General features: G+C 41.0%; 1 protein-coding gene across 4 annotated transcripts in view; it reads left to right on the top strand.

Annotated features, from left to right (window-relative positions):
- Nucleotides 1-594: 594 nt before the first annotated feature.
- The window catches only part of LOC141763219 (NLR family CARD domain-containing protein 3-like), a 129,376-nt gene continuing 108,357 nt past the window's right edge, over nt 595-21,613 (top strand). For 3 of the 4 annotated variants that reach the window (XM_074627706.1, XM_074627707.1, XM_074627708.1), the window contains exons 1-3: nt 806-840; nt 1,177-1,293; nt 2,715-2,831. In XM_074627706.1, the coding sequence (XP_074483807.1) occupies nt 1,226-1,293; nt 2,715-2,831 (185 nt within the window). In that variant the 5' untranslated portion in view covers nt 806-840; nt 1,177-1,225. Of the gene's footprint in view, nt 841-1,176; nt 1,294-2,714; nt 2,832-21,613 lie in introns of all 4 variants that reach the window. The other variant, XM_074627709.1, reaches the window with a different exon arrangement.

Here is a 21,613-nt window from a genome sequence, read left to right on the forward strand (position 1 = left end):
CTTAACAGTACAATAATTTAGTGCATTCATCCAGCTGTGCAGTAATCTGGTTTACTCCGGCATTAACACTGTATTTATCTATACAGAACATTTAAACTAATATTCTTATTTTAAATTATTCTTGAATTTTTATAAATGCGTGCAGTTATATCATTTGCATTGATCCTATTTTTCTGCATTATTATTTGCACTGCTGTTATATATGTTTCTTATTTATATTTTCTCTTTTATCTATATTTCTCTATTTTTATATATTTATATTCTAGAACAGGAGCAAAACGGACCTCAATCCTGTTATTTCACTGTTAAAGTCTCTGAGTCAGTTTCCTCCCTGTGGACTGTAGAGGAGAGAAATGTTAGAATGAACTCAACAGTTTGATTCATCTGTGAACACAAAGTCGTGACTGGCTGAATAATCCTCATTAAACCTGCTGTAAGCCAAGAAAACAAGCAGAGAGTTAAAGAGAACTGACCAGGTGGAGTGCTGGCTGCTCTTATTATACTGTATACTGTGTGTGTGTGTGTGTGTGTTTGTGTGTTTGTGTGTTTGTGTGTGTGTGCGTGTGTGCGTGTCCGTGCGCGCGCGCGCGTGTGTGTGTGTGTGTGTGTGTGTGTGTGTGTGTGTGTGTGAGATAGAGAGAGAGAGGTTGTGTGTTACTTCCTGTTCTCTCAGTCTGTGACTCTTGTACAAACTTGTTTCCTGTACATGTTCACAGACAGTGTTAATGTTTAACCTCTCAGACTGACTTCAGATCAGAAGATGATTGACTGTGTGGAGGAAGAGGAGGACAGAGCAGCACCTCCATGGTTCAGTAATGAACCTGGACCCTCTGAGTCAAAGTAAGAGAGCTGCTACTAACTCATTTATAGGACTCATTTTTAGTTTCCTCTGACAATACCATGTTTTCTGTTGATTTTGTGTTTGTAGATTCACATTTCTACACTAATGTATTTGCCAATTACAATTTAACAGACTTCGTCAAATGAACTCTTCCTCTTAATATCAGTGACAGCTGTCAGTCAGCTAGAAAAGATGTAATCTAATCTAACAGAACGGCTACAAACTTTTAAACCTCGTTATTGTTGACAGTAGCAGTAGTTTTACCTTAATGACCTACAAAAGAGAGTTTATCAAGGATTCATGTGATGTGAATCAAATCATCTTGGTGTTTGCAGAGTTCAGTTCAGACAGAGAGCAGAGTCTCCAGTACCCAGCTGTCTGTCTATGAAGAGTGACTGGTCCATGTGGAAACCTCCGAACTTCAGTAATGAACCTGGACCCTCAGACACAAAGTAAGAGACTGTTTCTACTGTGCACTGACCTGATGGATGATGATGCATTGAGGATGAAGACTAAATGTTCTGCTAACAGATTTATATTCCTGATGCAGAACTATTAGTGCAGATACTGTTTCAAACTAAGATGGATCTTAGTCTGGGTTTTAGAGCCACAAACTACTGATTGTATTTCTGTAACAAAACACCTGAGAACCTCCATTTCACAATTTACACTTCAAGAAAATATTCATATTTCTGCCTGAATGTTGAAGTCGCTGTAAAGATTTACAACTATTCAAAATGTGAAAGAATGTGCTTCAGATGTGTAATTCATTTTCTCACATTTGTCCTCAAAATACTGTGTTGGTTTGACTTCCCCTAAAATCAGCTGTTATGACAGCTTCTTTGAAGTGGGGTTGTACGTATACTCCCGTGTTCTGGGAAGAGAAATTAATGCTTTTGTGAATGGAGTCTGGTGGCTTTGAAGAGAGCGATATAACGGCTTCAGTTCCCGTCAGAAAGGGCTGTCTGATGGAGAGGTAAAGCAGCTGTGGACGGCAGCAGCAGAAAAACATATTTTAGCCACCTAAAAATAAAAATAATTTCTTTAAGTGTTCGCTATATTTAGAATATTTTCTCTGCTTTACCTCTCCATCAGACAGCCCTCTCTGACGGGAACTGAAGCCGTTATATCGCTCTATTCAAAGCTACCAGACTCCATTCACAAAACCAGTCATTCTCCCTCTCAGAACACAGGAGTTGCTGGTCTACTGCTGCATCCATCAGTTAGTTAGTTTGTGTTATTGTGTGACCTTCTAATCTGAACTAACGTGGCGTCCACAGCAGTACATCGCTTAGCTTCCTGCCGGTACTCCTGTCTGCTTCTCCTGACTGGGAGCACGCTGACCACCATCTAAGTTACTGTATTAATACACTGACTATAAGGATGTATATATACTGTACATGTAGCAGTGTCATCATGTAGAAACCTACGTCAGGTCACGTGGTAGAAAGTCTTTAGAAGGGCTTGAAGGGAAAAAACAACATTTTGATGCTAAAACATACGTACGTAGAGTTCAGATTTGAATACATAAGGAACACCACTGGGAAGATACAGAATGATATGAAAACAAAATTATGCCATGCCAATGCCATGATTTAGTTGATTGTGTGTTTGTATATTAGATTTCTACTAAAATGTATTTACTAAGTGAAGGTTAACACACTGTTTGAATTAGTGTATTCTTCCTCTTCGTATCTGTGACAGCTGTCAGTCACCCAGAACAGCTGTAATCTAAGAGGACCAATACAAACTTTAAACCACATTATTGACAGTAGCAGTAGTTGGTGTATGTAGAGCTACTGAAATGTCTTTGTCATCAGAGAATTTATCAAGGATTCATGTGATGTGAATCAAATCATCTTGGTGTTTGCAGAGTTCAGTTCAGACAGAGAGCAGAGTCTCCAGTACCCAGCTGTCTGTCTATGAAGAGTGACTGGTCCATGTGGAAACCTCCATACTTCAGTAATGAACCTGGACCCTCAGACACAAAGTAAGAGACTGTTTCTACTGTGCACTGACCTGATGGATGATGATGCATTGAGGATGAAGACTAAATGTTCTTCTAACAGATTTATATTCCTGATGCAGAACTATTAGTGCAGATACTGTTTCAAACTAAGCTGGATCTTAGTCTGGGTTTTAGAGCCACAAACTACTGATTGTATTTCTGTAACAAAACACCTGAGAACCTCCATTTCACAATTTACACGTCAAGAAAATATTCATATAAGTCGCTGTAGACGCCGGTTCAACAGAATCTCATTGCTAGACAGCTTAGGGTCCATGTTTACTTCTTGTCAGCTGATGTCATTCAGATCCACTGCAACAGGAAATAAATGGGGACACATCTGGAATGTTTACTTTTACAGCTGTGAAATGGTCTAAAGATCTGCGACTATTCAAAATCTGGAAGAATGTGCTTCAAATGTCTAAATAATTTTCTCATATTTGTCCTCAAAATATTTGATTCCTCCTAGAATCATCTGTTATGACCTACTGGGTGTCATCTTGAATCAGTGCACATCATAACTGTGCAACATGTGGTGAAAAAGCATTTGTAGAAACTATTTGCTCAACATGATTCTATGTGTTGATGGTTTGAGTTTGTTCTTTTACTACATATGTAAAATATAGTGAAGGACAAATCTGCTCAAAGGTCCACTTACTATTGATTCAGAGCTTTCAGTTGAAAGTTCTGGACTATTTGTCAGTGGACCTTTGAGCTTAGATTCTCTGCACCACATCTTGTTTCTGAAGGTCAAGAACAAACATCTCTGGTGTTAAACTATCTGCTGACAAAACAAAGTGCATGAAATGGTCAAATGTAGATTTGTACCACTTCTGTTTTTTACAATATTTGAATTCATGCCTTCATTTGATAGTTGAAACTAGAAGATGCAGAAAACATATTGACATTAAAAAAGGAACACCAGGACACCAGTGTTACATGATGTGTGTCTTAGACCGCTGGTCTACCTCAATATTTAGACCACTTCTAACCTCAGTTCAAACCTAACTAACTCAAGCTAAGCTGCCCAAAGTGACTGTGAATCAGTAAAGGACATAATCAGCTCTCTTTAATGGAGGACTTTTACTGTGAAGTAGCTGCAGAAAATGATGAGTTTTTATTAAAGAGGACGTTTTTAAAACATTGATATTATTCTGGAGGCTATATATCATGATGGAAAAAATACTGCAACTTGCTCATGTACGCTCATATTGAGAGGACGCGCCAGGAAACCACAAGGTGGCAGCGTCATCACTGTAAACAGTAACTGCCTGTCAGTGGTGATATGAATGTCACTTCCTGAATGTATTTTATGTGTTAACAATAAACACTTCTAAGACAGGGAAACTGTGTCAGACCTTTCTGACTTCTTTAGTTTTCCAGTAGTTCTAGTTTATGCAGGTGCTGTCCACTGGAACGGAGTAATCCATTTAAGATCTTCTCCATCATACATATCATTTTAGTTCTAAAGTAATGTCTCCACAGAGAGAAGAAGACGAGTCCTGCTTCTGTGGACGAGCTGATGTCCAGATCCACAACAAGACCTGGACCTCAGACAGCCAGTCAGACCAGAATAAGACCTGGACCTCAGACAGCCAGTCAGACCAGCACTGTACAAAGTAAGACTGTAGATGTGTCTGCTGATGTCTTCATGTCTGGAAACAGGACTTGTTGTCTTAATACACTGACTATTGTTGTGACAACGTTTAAGATCTTCTCCATCAGACATATCTGCTCTGCATCACTTCCTTTGTTCTCCTTTGAGAGAAAATCTGAACCCAGAAGGAATACATTTATATTTTTATGATAGCACTCCGTCTTTGCATTAACCAATCAGAATGATGTTTGTTCTCCATCTGCATAGATGAGGATGGAGAACTATTAAACTCTGTGAAGCAACAACATCACTGTTCTATCACAGACAGACAGTCACACTGATGAAAGGGGACTTTTTTCTTGTCATTGTCGTATAACAATGCATGCTCATGCTCTTGTTGGGTCTCTAAATTATAGAGTACGGTCTAGACCTGCTCTATATGAAAAGCGTCTTAAGATAACTTCTGTTATGATTTGACACTATAAAAATGAATTGAATTGAACTGAACAGGAGCCAGAGACTTTGAACAACAGCCCACATTAGCTTTCCTGCTACAGTCTCCTTCTCTAACTTACAAACACACGTCTGGTCCTGCAGAGCGACACGCTGAAAAACTAATAAAAATAAATGTAAGAATCACTTTGATGTTATTTTTCACTTCAAGAAAGGATGATGACTTTATAACCTTTACTTCTTTATAGGTTGTTATGTTGATCATTTTCATATTGACAATGAAAATAATAAGTTTCTGTGTTTTGTCTCAAACTTGTCTCTCTCTTTCAGCAGATAGAGGTCTGCAGGAGGTTGTAGATGAACATAAGATCAGTCTGAAGGAGAGATGTGAATGTGTGACTGAAGGAACTGATGAAACAGGAAGTGGAACCCTCCTCAACAGGATCTACACTGAGCTCTACATCACAGAGGGACAGAGTGAAGAGGTTAATACCCAACATGAGGTGAGGCAGCTTGAGACAGCTTCCAAGAAGAAGACCCTCCATGACGCTCCAATCAAGTGCCAGGACATATTTAAAGCCTTACCTGACCAACGGGGCCATATCAGAGTCGTTCTGACGAACGGCGTCGCTGGCGTAGGAAAAACCTTCTCAGTGCAGAAGTTCACTCTGGACTGGGCAGAGGGCTTGGAAAACCAAGATGTCAGTCTGGTGGTTCTGCTTTCATTCAGGGAGCTGAACTTGATCAGAGATGAGCAGTACAGTCTTCTCAAGCTGCTCCATGATTTCCATCCAACATTACAGAAGGTCACAGCAGAGAAGCTGGCTGTCTGTAAAGTTCTGTTCATCTTTGACGGCCTGGATGAAAGCAGACTTTCACTGGATTTCAAGAACAACGAGGTTGTGTCTGATGTCACCCAGAAGTCATCAGTCAACGTGCTGTTGACAAACCTCATCCAGGGGAATCTGCTTCCCTCAGTTCTCGTCTGGATAACTTCCCGACCTGCAGCATCCAATCAGATCCCTCCTGCATGTGTTGACAGGGTAACAGAAGTACGAGGCTTCACTGACGCCCAGAAGGAGGAGTACTTCAGGAGGAGAGTCAGTGATGAAGAGCTGTCCAGCAGAATCATCTCACACATCAAGACATCCAGGAGCCTCCACATCATGTGTCTAATCCCAGTCTTCTGCTGGATCACTGCTACAGTTCTGGACCACATGTTAACTACAGACCAGAGAGGAGAGCTGCCCAAGACCCTGACTGACATGTACTCACACTTCCTGTTGGTTCAGACAAAGAGGAAGAAGCAGAAGTACGGTGAGGGACGTGAGACGAGTCCACAGGAGCTGACGGAGGCTGACAGGGAAGTTCTTCTGAAGCTGGGGAGGCTGGTGTTTGAACATCTGGAGAAAGGAAACATCATGTTCTACCAAGAAGACCTGGAGCGGTGTGGTCTGGATGTCACAGAGGCCTCGGTGTACTCAGGAGTTTGTACAGAGATCTTCAAAAGAGAGTGTGTGATCTTCCAGAAAACAGTCTACTGCTTTGTTCACCTGAGCATTCAGGAGTTTCTGGCTGCAGTCTACATGTTCCACTGTTACACAAACAGCAACACAGAGGTACTGAAGGACTTCCTGGGAAAAAAATATCTTCATTCAACCCTGGATGTATTCCTGAAGAGAGCCAGGGAGAAATCCCTTGAAAGTAAAAATGGCCACCTGGATCTGTTTGTTCGCTTCCTTCATGGCCTCTCTCTGGAGTCCAACCAGAGACTCTTAGGAGGTCTGCTGGGTCAGACAGACAACAGTCCAGAAATCATCCAGGGAGCCATCAACAACCTGAAGAAGATGAATATGTATGATACCGAAACCTCTCCTGACAGAAGCATCAACATCTTCCACTGTCTGACGGAGATGAACGATCACTCGGTACATCAGGAGATCCAAGAGTTCCTGAAGTCAGAGAACAGATCAGAGAAGAAACTCTCACAGATCCACTGCTCAGCTCTGGCCTACATGCTGCAGATGTCAGAGGAGGTTCTGGATGAGTTGAACCTGAAGAAGTACAACGCATCAAAGGAGGGACGACTGAGACTGTTTCCAGCTGTGAGGAACTGCAGAAAAGCTGTGTAAGTCCAGATGTGATTAACTTTATAGGTCAGTGTAGATTACTAGTTTAGTTCTTCAAATATACACACTATAAATTATTCTTAAAATATAATATTCTTATAAGTGTTCCACGTGTTTATTACATAAATATGTCAGTTGTATTTTGTCACAGATGTTCTTGAGCTGTTTCAAATGTTGAGTTCAAAATGTTTCAGTAGGTTGTGTTTCTAGCTGTCAAGTTAATGAACACTTATTCTATTTATTTCTAATAATTGTTACATTTTACAGTTTTTTCTTATTTATCTTTTGGGGTGATGGAGACGACATGTGAACCTGGTAAAACAAATGAAAAGAACAAAAGATCAGCTGTCTGGTGGAGTGCTGGGTCTAACCGGTGTAACTGCAGCAACAGAACGTTTGCTGATCCGGCGGGGAGTCGGGGCGGTCCTGGGATCAGAGTCCTGGTGCTTGGGTTTGCTTTCAATAGGCCTTGCACCACATTACACCTTTCCTCGGTTGTTTTTGGGTTCATCTCTTTCGTTGGCTTCAAATCCAAACTGTTGCCATGTTGCTGCAGTTTTAGTTTTCTTTGAGACCAGCTCTGCCATGTCTCGTCTCGTCACCCCAAAAAACACATGAACTTCCTAGTAAACAAACCTCTTCTTGTTTATACACCAACATAATATCATAATATTACGTTAATCACGTTGTCATATTGCTTATTAATAATGCAATACAGGCTGGATTTAGCATAATGACAAATGTAGGGTCTGCCGGTTATCATAAAATCAAACCGGTTTAAGCTCGTACACAGGACTGGACCGAAACGGACCGGCAAAACCAACTCTAGCATTAGCCACCGTGAACTACTGGTCATACGAGACAAAGCTTGTCGTTGTAAAACCCCTGAGTGTGTTGAATCGAGCAATGGTGCATTTTATTGCTAATGAATTCAAGTTGTGTTTCATCATCTTGTTTTGAAGTCTTTCCTTTTATTCTGTTACTCACAGAAGGAAACTCTGGTGTTTCTCTCTCTTGTTTCTGTAGAGAAGAGTAGTAACAGGAAATACACAGCTTCCACCAATAACAGCAGTCTGATGAATATATAACAGCAGAATGGTAGAATTCAGACTTTTTATATATATATATATATACTTTATTTTTTGTTGTTTTATAACAAAAAAACAAACCAACAATACAGACAACATAAGACAGACAGGGTCATCCTGAGTGAGGTGAAATGCCTAAAGGGACTGTTTGTAACTTCTTCCATGTATAAATTATTGCTGGTCAGTGTCTCATGAGCGCTCACATGTGGCTACGCTGTTCAGACTCAGACTCCAACACAAACTACACGGAAGCACCAAAACCTCTTGGTTGTATCTAGTGAAGCCCGTCTGTTAAACAGTGTTGGCCGCGGTCGGAGGACGGGGGGGAGACCGTAGCTTTGGTTTCGAGGGCCGGAGTCTCTGCTCCTCTGCTCCTCTGCCTGCCTTCACTCACACATCGTGCTCCTTCTCTCTCTCTCTCTCCACCTCTCACGTGCATGCTGCTCACTCCACACTGCAGAAGAGTTAGTTTAGCTCTGAGCATATCTAGTGAATGTTCAGTGGACGTTTGTGCAGAAATAACTGCTGCAGCTCCTCCAGACCAACAGAGGTTTCCCGTGTCTTGTGAAGTGACGGGGCTCCGCAGAGAGAAACGTTATCGTCTCCGACCAAATCTCCGGTGTCTCCCCAGTTCCCTCCGGCCGCGGTCGGGAGGCTGAGGCAGGAAAAGCCAACACTAGGATCAGCATTGATTCATAGAGAGACCTTCGTCTGGTCAGCTAACATTACTGCCAAGCAGCTGAAATATAGAGTGATATTGTGCTTTTAGCTGACGTGTGTCTCCTCACTGTTTTGAGCGATGCTCCTTCATGTCTATGTAGAGCGAGCACAAGCACGAGCAACAGGACATGACTTTAGTTGACTTAACGGCCACAGGTGTCGCTGTTAACAAGACATTTCTGATTCTTACAAACAGTCCCTCTAAATGTACTCATTGAATGAATGTTTTCCTGTGGTATATAGTTATAGGTGAGGGTTTGAGTGTTATGTAGTTTTAATTTATAGCCAGAATATAACCAACTATTTGAAGCATGGACAGTAATTTCTGTAAACTTCTATTAGGGTTGGCTCGTCTTCTGTTATCTCCTTGGTTAGTGTTTTATTCAGTTCTGTTCCAATAGATGGTAAATCTAAACATGTTAAAAAGTTTGACACATCCGTTAGATCAGCTGTCTGTGGTTGATCCTATAACTTTGTGTAGTATTTTTCAAAGGAATTTTGTATGTCGTCCAGTTTATGACATAACGTATTAGTGTCGGGGTCTTTCACTTTAGGTATAAATCTTTCAGTCTGTAGTTTTCGTATTCTCCATGCAAGTAGTTTTTTGGATTTCGGGCCGTTCTCATAGAAATTTTGTTTGATGAATTTAGCTTTCTTCTCTCCCTGTTTTTCATCTAGGTTGTTTAGAGTTTGTTTAGTTTCCTGGATCTGGTTTAAGATATTAGTGTCGTTATGTGCCATGTGTTAACTCTCCAAAGATTTGAACTTTTCAGTCAAATCCCTAATTTGTTTTTCTTTGTCCTTTTTCTTCTGAGTTGACCGTCTAATAAGCTTACCTCTAAGGACAGCCTTTGCAGCGCCCTCAGAGTGCTGGGAGACACAGTTCCATTATCATTATAGGTCATGTAATCTTTAAATTCTTTCTCCATGTATTTTTGGCAATTGTAATCATTTAAAAGGCTGGTGTTCAGTCTCCATAGAGTTTCTTTTGGTTTATTGTCTAAGTGTAATGACAAATACACCCCTGCATGGTCAGAAATGTCTCTAACACCTATTTCAATCAGGAAAGAATTGTATGAATTGAATGATGATTTATTACAAAGTGCACGAATTATGAATAGTAACAGTCTTTGGCGATTTAGACCCGATGTGAAATAGTGAAGGGGAAGTGAAGCTGTAGTAGGATGTAGAAATATTCCCCCCGGGTCTAGACACTGGTGGTGGTGGTGGTGAAGACTGATGCAGATCCGATGAATGAAGTGGAGCAGGATTACTCTGATGTGATGAATCTGGAGGTGATGGGGTGGTGGAGGGTCGCGTCCGTTAGTGCTGAATGCTGACACTGAAAACTCATAGAGGAGAATGTTTTTTTTAAACTTTTGACAGCAGCATGTTATTGGTTGAGGGAGATATGGCAAGCTCTGATTGGTCACTGAAAAGAGAGACGCCCATAATCAGCTGACATATTAATAGCCCAGAGAGAGAGAGAACCAGAATGAATGAGAATGAATGAGCTTGCACCCCTAGTCTTCCTGTCTGAATTTACGCTTAAGCTTCATATCACATTTTAAAATCCTGTGTCTATCTAAATTAAACATAAAAAATAATCAATTCTCGAATACACACCTTGAGGGTAGGAGAAAAAAGTAAAGTGCTTATCATGTGGGTATAAATCCCTCCATATGTCAATCATGCCTGTTTCTTTGAGCATTTTTTTACATATAAGGCTTCCGGTTGCATCTTTTTTTTTCTATTTGAGGAGTCAAACGGGACCGGTGTCTAAAAACACTCTGAGTTTCGCTGGGTGTAGAGTTTGAAACCGGAGCCCTTTTGCCTTTAGCACCTTTCTGATGGAGGAGTAAGCCTTTGTCTTTGTCATTATTTCAGTCGGATAGTCTTGCTCAGAGAACACTCTTTTTACATCGTGGTGGATCTCTCTTTTCTTCCAGGCGGCGCGAAGAACCAGTTCCTTAGTTTAATATTCCAAAAAATAGACGACAATCGACCTTGTGTTTGAACCTGGTGGTGGTTTGACTCTGAGGGACCTGTGGCAGCGTTGTATACGGAGGGGGGAGTCGGGGAGCTGCAGCTCTGTTTTAATAAAGTTTTCAAGGAAGTCCTGAATGTTTTCTCCCTCGGCCCCTTCGGGGATATGTTGTTTCTGTGTTAACGCGCCTCCAGGTCCGTTAACTTGCCTTGAAAGTCCTCATGGAGCTCCAACGTGTGGGAAAGCAACTCTGTAGTTTCGGCACTCCATTCTTCCACATCAACCAGTCTCTGCTCCGTCTCCTCCACTCTGTCTGTTATTTCTTTTAGATCAGTAAAAATGACGTTTAACTTCTGGTTCATTTCCCCTCTGAAATCGGCTAGTTCCCTCTTAAGTTGTCCGATAGTTTCAATAAACTCTTTCTTCACGTCCCAACGGACCGCCTGTATTTCTGCAATAATGTTAGCTTGAATAGCCTCCATTTCCTCGTGCTCAGCTTTGCAGCTAGCGCCGTTGCCCGTGTCCTCACTTTCGCTCGGTAATTTATCGTTTGTCTCCACGTTTTGCTGCGGTTTTCCTCTAGTCTTTAGATTGTTTCCCCCTTTCATGCTACTTTAAAGAACTTTTTGTCTGTAAAAAGAGGTATTTGTAAAGGGGGAAGTAAGACCACCTGAGAGCACCGGGTTTATGCTGCTGCTTGCTTCTGCACCATACTGGAAGTCCCGAATTCAGACTTTTGAAGAGATCTTAAACACACCAAAGATCAATATTCTGTTTTAAATGCTGATACACTGATATCATCTTTCTGATGACATTATGTTGAAAATAATGCAACCTCATTGGTTCATTAATTGTGTTTGTGAGCTGAATACGTTTGATGCTCAGAAAAGAGTGTTAATGACAAAACGCCATGCAGTCATCAACATATCTAATTATATGAATGTTTAATTATTTATACAGGTCTAATATTATTACGAGATTTGTTTCATTTCTCTACCGTTTGGCAGCAGTCACTGAATTTTCCCATTTATGGACGTGAACCTGACAGCAGCAGATAGCTAGCAAAGAGAGGTCAACTTTCTCAACTGTATTATTATTACTTCTTCACTGAGTTTTAAAAATGCTTTTCTAATCAAGAAGGCCTCATGCTAACTTTGTGGAGACAGACCTGGGATCAGATCTCACTGACAGACTGGACATTAGGGAAGCCTCAATGTAACTACATGTTCTCTCTCTTCATCTGCAAGATTAAAGAAAAACAAAGATTAAAAGTCTGCAGGTTTGAGAGAAAGGGATGAGAATTATTGTTTCATGTCAACCAGTGAGATAAGATTAGCTGAACCACTGATGTGAGGAGCAAATGTTAATCAGAGAAGTTTATATCAAACTGTTTAGTCATCTAATGCATGAAATAAATATAAACTGTCCTCTTTCATAATAATGTATTTTGTAATTTTTTGTCATGGCAGACTTTCTGACTGTCTGATCTCAGATACTCACTGTGAAGTTGTGGCCTCAGCTCTGAAGTCCAACCCCTCCCATCTCAGAGAGCTGGACCTGAGTAACAAGAACTACCTGGAGGATTCAGGAGTGAAGCTGCTTTCTGCTGGACTGGAGAGTCCAAACTGTAGACTGGAGACTCTGAGGTCAGTTCACTGACTGTAGCTTATGTAGTTTGTACACAAACTCTCTACACACTGGCTCTGCTCCAGATGCCTCTAGAGACGGACATTCACGTTTTAACGTCGACCACCTTAGCTCTCCAACACGCTTGGCACACAGGAGAGGCTTCAGTTGGTTGTAATCTCCTCACCTCACCGCTAGATACCTCCAGATCCTCCACACTGGACCTTTAACTACAGACCTTATTTCAGGCACCTAACTAAAAACCCATTGACTTCCAGACGAGGGAACAGGAAGTGCTAAAATGCTGACTCATTTCTGGGTTTTAGGACTCATTCCTGCAGCTCTCTAGTTGAACATGTCTAAAGGTGCAGCGCTCTTCAACAAACAGGTATTGCACCAACTTAAAGGCACATAAGTGATGATTATGAACCACACCATCTAACCAGAGGTTTCTATGGTTCTAAGTTATTCCCACATTCTTTTTGACAGCAGATCTAACTGTGCTCTGTTTTCATGTCAGCATTGTCTAATTATTTGAAGCAAAAACCAAATAAATATTCTGCATCAGAAACATCTTTGCAGGTTCATATTTGTTTCAAGTCTATCTTTAATACAATACTCACATGTTCATATGTACATTCAAAGAGTTATTGATGTCTGTCATCATTCCTTCTGTCTGTGAAGCAACCCCCGTATAACCTGAGTGTTACGAGATGAGGACTAAATCCACAGTCTTGTTCTGTGTAAAATGACCTGTGAAGTTGATCTTAAACTAATCGGAGGCTTCAGCAGTCTGAGTTAGATGTATTAGGGCTGGGTGACTTGGACAAAATCAAATATCATGATATTTATTTGTGTAAATGACCAATAATAGAACAGCTCGAACAGTCTGGTAAGCTCAGAGAATGACATCACTTTACATTAATGTAGCTTTTAAAACCAGGAAGAGATGACACTTACAACACAACACGACATTACTAGGGCTGTCAATCCATTCAAATATTTAATCACGATTAATCGCAAATTATTCACATTTTTTTATCTGTTCTAAATGTACCTTAAAGGGAGATTTGTCAAATATTTAACATTCTTATCAACATGGGAGTGGACAAATATGATTTATGTAAATGTATGTATATATTTATTATTGTAAATCAATTAACAACACAAAACAATGACAGATATTGATCCAGAAACCCTCACAGGTACTGCATTTAGCATAAAACAATATGCTCCAATCAGAACATGGCAAACTGCAGCCCAACAGGCAACAACAGCTGTCAGTGTGTCAGTGTGCTGACTTGACTATGACTTGCCCCAAACTGCATGTGATTATCACAAAGTGGGCATGTCTGTAAAGGGGAGACTCGTGGGTACCCATAGAATCCATTTACATTCACACATCTGGAGGTCAGAGGTCAAGGGACCCCTTTGAAGATGGCCATGCCAGTTTTTCCTCACAAAAATGTAGTGCAAGATTGGAGCGTTATTTAACCTCCTTCCCGATGAGCTCGTATGACATGTTGGTACCGATGGATTCATCAGGTTTTCCAGTTTCCTATGATACCATTATCTTCACTCTAGCTTTAAAACTGAGCCGCTATAACCTCCGGAAGATCGATTGCATTAATGTGTTAAAGAAAATAGTGGCGTTAAAACGATTAACTTTGACAACCCTAGATATTAGGATATCCAAAATTTAAGACGATATCTAGTCTCATATCAAGATATGGATATAATATGTATATATTGCGCAGCCTTAGTATGTATCCAGTCAGTATGTTGTGTTTGACAGTTTCCTTGTTGAGCTGCAAGAGGAATAGTAACTCAAAGAGGGAATTTGGTACTAAACAGTCTGTAACTTTGATTTGTCGGACTCAGATTGCTGAATCTACATATTAGTGTCAGTTGAACTTGTGAAGTCATTTCTTACAGTGTAGTTGTGTTATGAAGGGACCACATCACTGGAGGAATGATTACTGCCATCAATAACTCTTTTGATGTACATATGACATGTGGCTGTTGTTTACAGACACACTTGAACAAATGTGGACCTTTCCTGTAAATGACATAAACCTGCTAAGCTCCCAGATACAGTGAGAAGAAGGCCATGTAATAAATGAAGTAATGAAGTCCAACAAGTCTGATTTAATATTGATCCTCTAATTCCAGACTTGACAGAGATCAGCAGCATGTTATTGATGTGTGTTGACATGAACAGCTGTATGAATGTTGTGGTGACATCTGGATGATGTCTGTAGAAGCTGACATTATGATGATCCACAATAACACAATGCCAAAGTCATTCTACTCATTTTAGGGTAAAGATCATTGATTAGGACATAGTAATGTTGAGCTACACATTTAAAACCTGAACACATCTGATTGCATTATAAAGTGATTTTTATCTTCATCATTTACTCTTTATTCAGGTTGAGGGGCTACAGCTTGTCAGAGATCGACTATGCTCCTCTGGTCTCAGTTCTGAAGTCCAACCCCTCCCATCTGAGAGAGCTGGATCTGAGAGACAACGACCTGAAGGATTCAGGAGTGAAGCTTCTGTGTGGTTTTCTGGAGAGTCCACACTGTAGATTGGAGACTCTGAGGTCAGTTCACTGACTCTCTGTTAGTGTTCGAGATCTTATATGTTTAATTAACAATTGAACCTGATTTATGTACAAACATAACTTACATCCATAAAGTTGTTGATGTCCTTTTTTCATATTTTCATGTTTCTTGAACTAAATTTAGTCTGCAGTCACAAAAGACTTGTGTTTCTTAAAGAAAGTGTAGAAAATGTCCACTGTTAGTTGTTAAAGTAAATGAATGTTTATCATTGTTGGTAAATGGTCACATCTGGATACAGAAGATCCTCTGAACTAATATTCAGGGTTCCTACGCAGTATGGAGAAGTATGGAATTTGATTTGAGTCATTTCCAGGTCTGGATGAGTATGGAAAAAAGAAAAGAGAGAATGGAAAACCATGTCTGTTTCCAGACTGTTGCCCCTATTCTGCTTTCTAAGATATAAAATTCTGAATTTCTAAAAATAAATAGATCGTACAAGCAGAGTGTTTTTCACGGTGTTTGGAGCAGCCGGTGCAGCCACAATGTTAACTACTGTGTGAGAGAGCGCGGGCCAGAGAGAGCTTGATGTCGTTGAAAGCAACACAGGAAGTAGACTCTGACTGAACACACACTCCTACAGAGCTGCCTCTACGCCTGTACGTCACAGCCAGGGCCGGCGCCTCCATAGAGGCCAACTAGGCAACTGCCTAGGGCGGCACTTTGGCAGCCAGATGTGGGCCAACTATTCATCATCAGCAACATAACAATAATAATATAATAATAAAAAGCAACCGGTAACTGCAGGCAGACTGCACAGAGCAGAACGCTGCCTGTCAGACTGGGACAATCTAATACTTTACATATTGAGGGGGGGGGGACTAGCGGCCCCTCCTAATTTGGACTGGTCCTCGTTTTGTCTGAAATCCTATTGGCTCAGTCATTTACATCATGAACGTGATGAACTGTGACCAGTGCTCCAGCTGGCCGGTCTGGTTTTGATTCAGTGGTGACGTGCTGATACAAACTGAGGAGGTGTCATCCATGATGAAGAGTCTTGAAGGTCTTCATCATCATCATCACATTATCTTTATACCACTAAAACTCTATTAGTGATAAAATTACTGCCCACAATGTTTCGTCTCGCGCTCTCCGGCCGCTCCCATAAGACACCTTTCCGTCTCAAAGTCCTGGGATGGGTTTGTGTCCCAGTCTGTCCCTGGTGCTAATAGAGGGGCGGCATCATTGTGATTCACCTAGAGCAGGATGTTTGACAGCGGAACGTCGTCCAGCTTTCTGTGTAGGACTGTAGACTGAACGACCACGATGAGTAAAGTTTTCTGAGGGCTGGCTTGATGATACCAAACACAGAGCCTGGTTGGTTAACAATTCCAAATGGAAAAGAGAGCTGGATGCAAACTTTGAGGAAAATCGTTTGACATCCCAACCATGGTGGGGGGGTGGGGTGGGGGGGGGGGGGGGGGGGGGGTAACTGCAGTCTTGTCACAGCGTCCTCTGAACCCCGAGTCATAAAGTCAAATATGGTCTGATAAATCTACAGAGAAGTCTGGAAATTTGAGTCAGGAAAAGTCTGGAATGTAAAATGTGTAGGAACCCTGAATATTTGTTCTAAATTGATCAAGTTTACTTCATGAAGTAGAAATATTTCTCTGGTTTCTGATTGTTTCAACATATTCCACAAATAATGTCAGATCATTGATATTGATCCTTCAGCACACACACATAGATGAACACAGAGATCAGCAGCATGTTATTGTTATCTTCATCATTTATTCTTTATTCAGATTGAGGGGCTGCAGGTTGTCAGAGATCAGCTGTGCTTCTCTGGCCTCAGCTCTGAAGTCCAACCCCTCCCATCTGAGATTGCTGGATCTGAGGAACAACAGCCTGAAGGATTCAGATGTGAAGCAGCTGTCTGATCTGGTGAAGAGTCCACACTGTAGACTGGAGACTCTGAGGTCAGTAGAGGGTCTGAGTCGGTCCATGCTGGTTTCAGCAGTATTGTTGTGATGTGTTTCCTCCGTTAAGCTGTGAGAGGAGAACGGTGACACACAGAGAGAGAGAGAACAGTCAGCCAATGAGATCAGCCAGAAGCTCATCATGTGATCATGTGTTAGAGTTGATGTGAAGAAGATGTTGTTGTTGTGTTCATGTCTCCAGGAAATAAAGCTGGATTACAGCTGACAGCATCACATCATGTATAGAGACAGTGGTCCTCATCCATCAAACTGTCGTACCATCAACTCTGATCAGAAAGTGTGTGTTCTCTCATTGAGAGATAGAACCATCATAGAACCATGGTTACATTTAGTAACCTTGTGGTCTCTATACAGACCAGAACCTCTGCTGAAGTCCAGTAATCACAGCTGAGGTTTTACTGTTCAGACTCTAGAGTGAAGATACTGGTATCATATGAAACTAGAAAACCTGATGAATCCATTGGTGTCATACTAGCTGGTAGTGAAGGAGGTTAAATAACGCTCCAAACTTACTCTACATGTTGGCGAGGAAAAACTGTCATGAGCATCTTCAAAGGGGTCCCTTGACCTCTGACCTCTGACTGCATAATCACACGCTTCGGAGCTTTTACTGGCGCAGGGTCACATCACTTTTTCGCTTTAAAAACCGATCCATTTTGTCTCACTGCATCCGAGAACGTTAGCTAGCTAACAGTGGCAAACACGTTGTCTCTACCTGATGATGTTTGGTGTTTTACACAAGGCCTATTGAAGGAGGTTGGGTCACACTTAATCAACGCGCCTTCGGGGTACCGCACATGCGCAGTAATATCTGCTCTGCACTCGCCGAAATTGAGCCGACCGCAACGCACGACCGCAGCTCCAGTTACACTGCGCATGTGTTATACCCAATACAAGACCCGTGTCCACCCGTGTCTCAGCCTCCTTCAATAGGCTTTGGTTTTACGACAGCTGGCATCTTACCTCCTTTAGGTTTTACCTGTTCACTTTGCTAAATAATAATAAAAAAATAATCTAGTACCACTGCCTCCGCGGCACACTAGATGGCGCTCTGAGGCCCACCGGTGGGCCGCGGCCCACTGGTTGAGAATGGCTGGTCTAGAGCACCAGAGATCTGACTAGACTTACTTTGTGTACTCTGCTGAGTTAATGTGATCACATGTATTGTTATGACCTGTATGACAATAATGTAGCCTTCTTCTCTCAGCTGCAAACCCAGCGGTGTGAAACGGACATAAATGACATTTATATAACCACAATAACACAAAATCAGTTCATCATCTCTTATCATATATTCCTATATGATATTCATATAGTCCCTCATCTGAATAAGCTTCTTGAGCCGTATGTTGCTGTGAGACACGTCAGAGTCGTGCTCCTACAGTCCCTCACACTGAATGCGTTGCCTTGGTTACCAGTATTGCTACCAATACTTGTATGTATGCTGTGGGTGATTAGAAGATGTGAAAGTAAGCCTGCTTACCGCTATGAATTCTGTTTATAGATTTATTTTTTACTTTCTCCCAAGTCTGTTTCACACCGCCGGGGTTGGAGCTGAAAGAATAAGACTAAAGTATTGTAATTCCTCCAGGAGATGAAGAAAGTATCTTCTATTCTATTCTATAAGAACACATCTAATCAACACATTCATTTAATGGAACACACGTGTAATTAGTTCTAGTCAGATCTATCGTGATATTAAAAGTCTGTTCATTTACACATTCACACAGTCAGCTGTCCTTCCTGCATCTGGCAGTTTAAACTGTGTTCATTTTAGTCTGGATTATGCGTTTTAGGAGTCTCTGTAAACACTGATTGATGACTTCTGTTGTCTTCTTCTTCTCTCATCAGATTGAAGCAGTGATCTCTAACCACCATCATCCCTGTGTGTTCCTCTGGACCTGACAGAGTATCATCAGTGTATCTGGACTCTGTCCTTCTGCACAGTCTCTGCAGACACACTGAGACTCCTCCACTCCTTCTGCTCCACACTCAACCACCTCCTCCACCTGGACCTGGGTTTCACTTTGTCTTCATTCATTCATATATTGTGAACCCAAAGTGCCTCTGCAGATTAGTTCTGTTTATGACAAAAGAACTGTAGATTAACACCTTTAAATAGATGTTTCTGCTTTGCTTTCTGTTGCAGCTCCACCCTGTGGAATGATGGAGTTTCCACATATTACTAAATATATAAATACCATTTACCATATACAATGTATATACCAATACCAGCCGTTTTTCATATTATAACAGATTTGCTTGTAACAAACAGAAAGAAGTAGATCAAACCTGAACCTGAGGCTTCACTTTCTCAACTGACTACAAACAGATTATGTCTGGATTTTGGTGGAAGGTCAGCTCCTTAATATTGTCTTTTGTATGTGATGTTTGATGTTTGAAAAAATCTTGACTATCTGGGTTTTTGCTGCAAAACAAATCCTATTTGTTAGTTTATTACAGATGTACGTGTCACCCTGCTAGTTTTCACATTACGTGGCTCAACACAGACACATGAAGTCAACCTGTGGAGCTTTTCCCCTCAGAAATCAATGTTGAGTCGCCGTTATCACCACCGTTCATGTTCTGGAGCTCCTGGTGTGTAATCATAATGTAATCATAATTTACTTTATTTAAAATGATGAAAAATGCAATCTATAGAGTGACTGAAGAGAGGGAGCGTCGTTAGTGAGAGCAAAGCAGTGAATCAGAGAAATGAAGCGTTATTTTTGTGATTGTTTCACGGCGGTTACGTTCTAAAGCACAAATAAACACGCCTCCACACAACCCGTCTGGAAGGTGTCTTACTGCCGGATTTTTAACGGATGCAGCCGAAGGTCAGGCTTTATCTTGTCCTCTCTGCTCGGCATGTGCCTCGCGTTATTTTTTTCCCAGTGTTGGGCCTCGTCCCGCCCTACTGGTTCCATCCCCGGCTCCTACAGACCGCATGTCCAAGTGTCCTTGAGCGAGACACTAAACCCTGAGTTGCTCCCTGGGCGCTTGCAGCAGACCACTGCTCCTAAAATACTTAGGATGGGTTAAATGCTGAGGTCACATTTCATGTATGTACCTGTATGTATATGACAAATAAAGGGCTCTTCTTCTTCTATTCTTTCTTCTCAGAATGTTTTATTTGAATAGAGGGAACTGATCCAGATATTCACAAGAGAAAAGATGAATGAAAATGTGTAAAAGTAGACATAGAGTATCAGAAATGTGTCCTCCAAATGAGACATTCTCTGATATAATGCCATTGAATATGATATGATATGATGCTACTTGTTAAGGTTTGGTTAGGTTAGGGTTCTGGAAAGATGAAGTCTGCATGGAGAGATAGCACAAGAGGGTGTTCTAGTCAGAGGGATGATGACAGGTTTCTCTCTCTCCTTGCTCATCACCTGTGATCCCCCTCAGCTGGTGATAGTCAGCCTGGCTGGGAGGCTGTAGAAGCAGGTTGGCTGCTCAGTTGGTTGTGTGTCTGCAGAGGGTCAACACCTTCAGATGGCTCTCTGGGTTTATTCTGTGGGGTTTGGATCTTGAGTGTGCACATCTTTAACCAGCCTCTACTTCTCTTGTGTGCCTCTTTATTCTCGTAATATTATAAATTCTTTCTCGTAAAGTTATGACTTTATTCTAGTAATATTACGAGTTTTTTTCTTGTTAAGTTATGACCTTATTTTCATAATATTATGAATCTTTTTCTCGTAAAGTTATGACTTTATTCTCCTAATATTACGACTTTTTTTCTCGTTAAGTTATGACTTTATTCTCGTAATATTATGATATTTTTTCTCGTAAAGTTATGACTTTATTATCGTAATATTAAGATTTTTTCTTGTAAAGTTATGACTTTATTCTCGTAATATTGCAACTTTTTTTCTTGGCCCTCACTGCATTAACCTTATATACTATATATTTAGACTATAAACCGTGTTACCTTCATCACAATGCTCAAATGTTTTGCGGCTCCAGACAGATGTTTTTTTTTGGTCTAAAATGTCTCTTTTGATAGTAAAGGTTGCTGACCCCTGGTCTAGACACACACACACGAAGGGTCATGCCTTCGCTATATATGATTTGAAATATGGCAGCCAGGACGTGCAGGGCTGCCTCTATAAGTCAGGTGACGTGGTATAAAGAGCACCGAGGAGGTCGGGGTGGATGGACGGGTCAAACAAACACAGGATTTTCACCCTGATGCTGGACAATCATAGGACAACGCACAAAAATGAGAAATAACTTTTCATAAGATATTATATGAATCGCTGTATGAGGGTATGTTGTAATAAACACTTACATATAATAAAGGCTGGAACATTGAAGTGGTTTGGGGCAGATATGGAGAAAGTTGATCCAGACAGGTTCCCTGCATATAGTTGGATAGAACGGTTAGCTCTCCATACAGCAGTGTCACCAAATGGACTACTAGTGAATGTGTTGTTACGTGATGTTGCTTCATTTATTCATACACAGCTGTATAACAATATTTAGATTTATGTTCAGTTCACAAATAAAATCCAGATTGTCTAAAATTCAATCAGCTTCAATCAGCTTCACTGTGAATATACCTTTAATCAACAAACACTGACATGACCATTA

This window comes from Sebastes fasciatus, chromosome 24 (assembly GCF_043250625.1).
Source record: "Sebastes fasciatus isolate fSebFas1 chromosome 24, fSebFas1.pri, whole genome shotgun sequence".
Lineage (NCBI taxonomy): Eukaryota > Metazoa > Chordata > Actinopteri > Perciformes > Sebastidae > Sebastes > Sebastes fasciatus.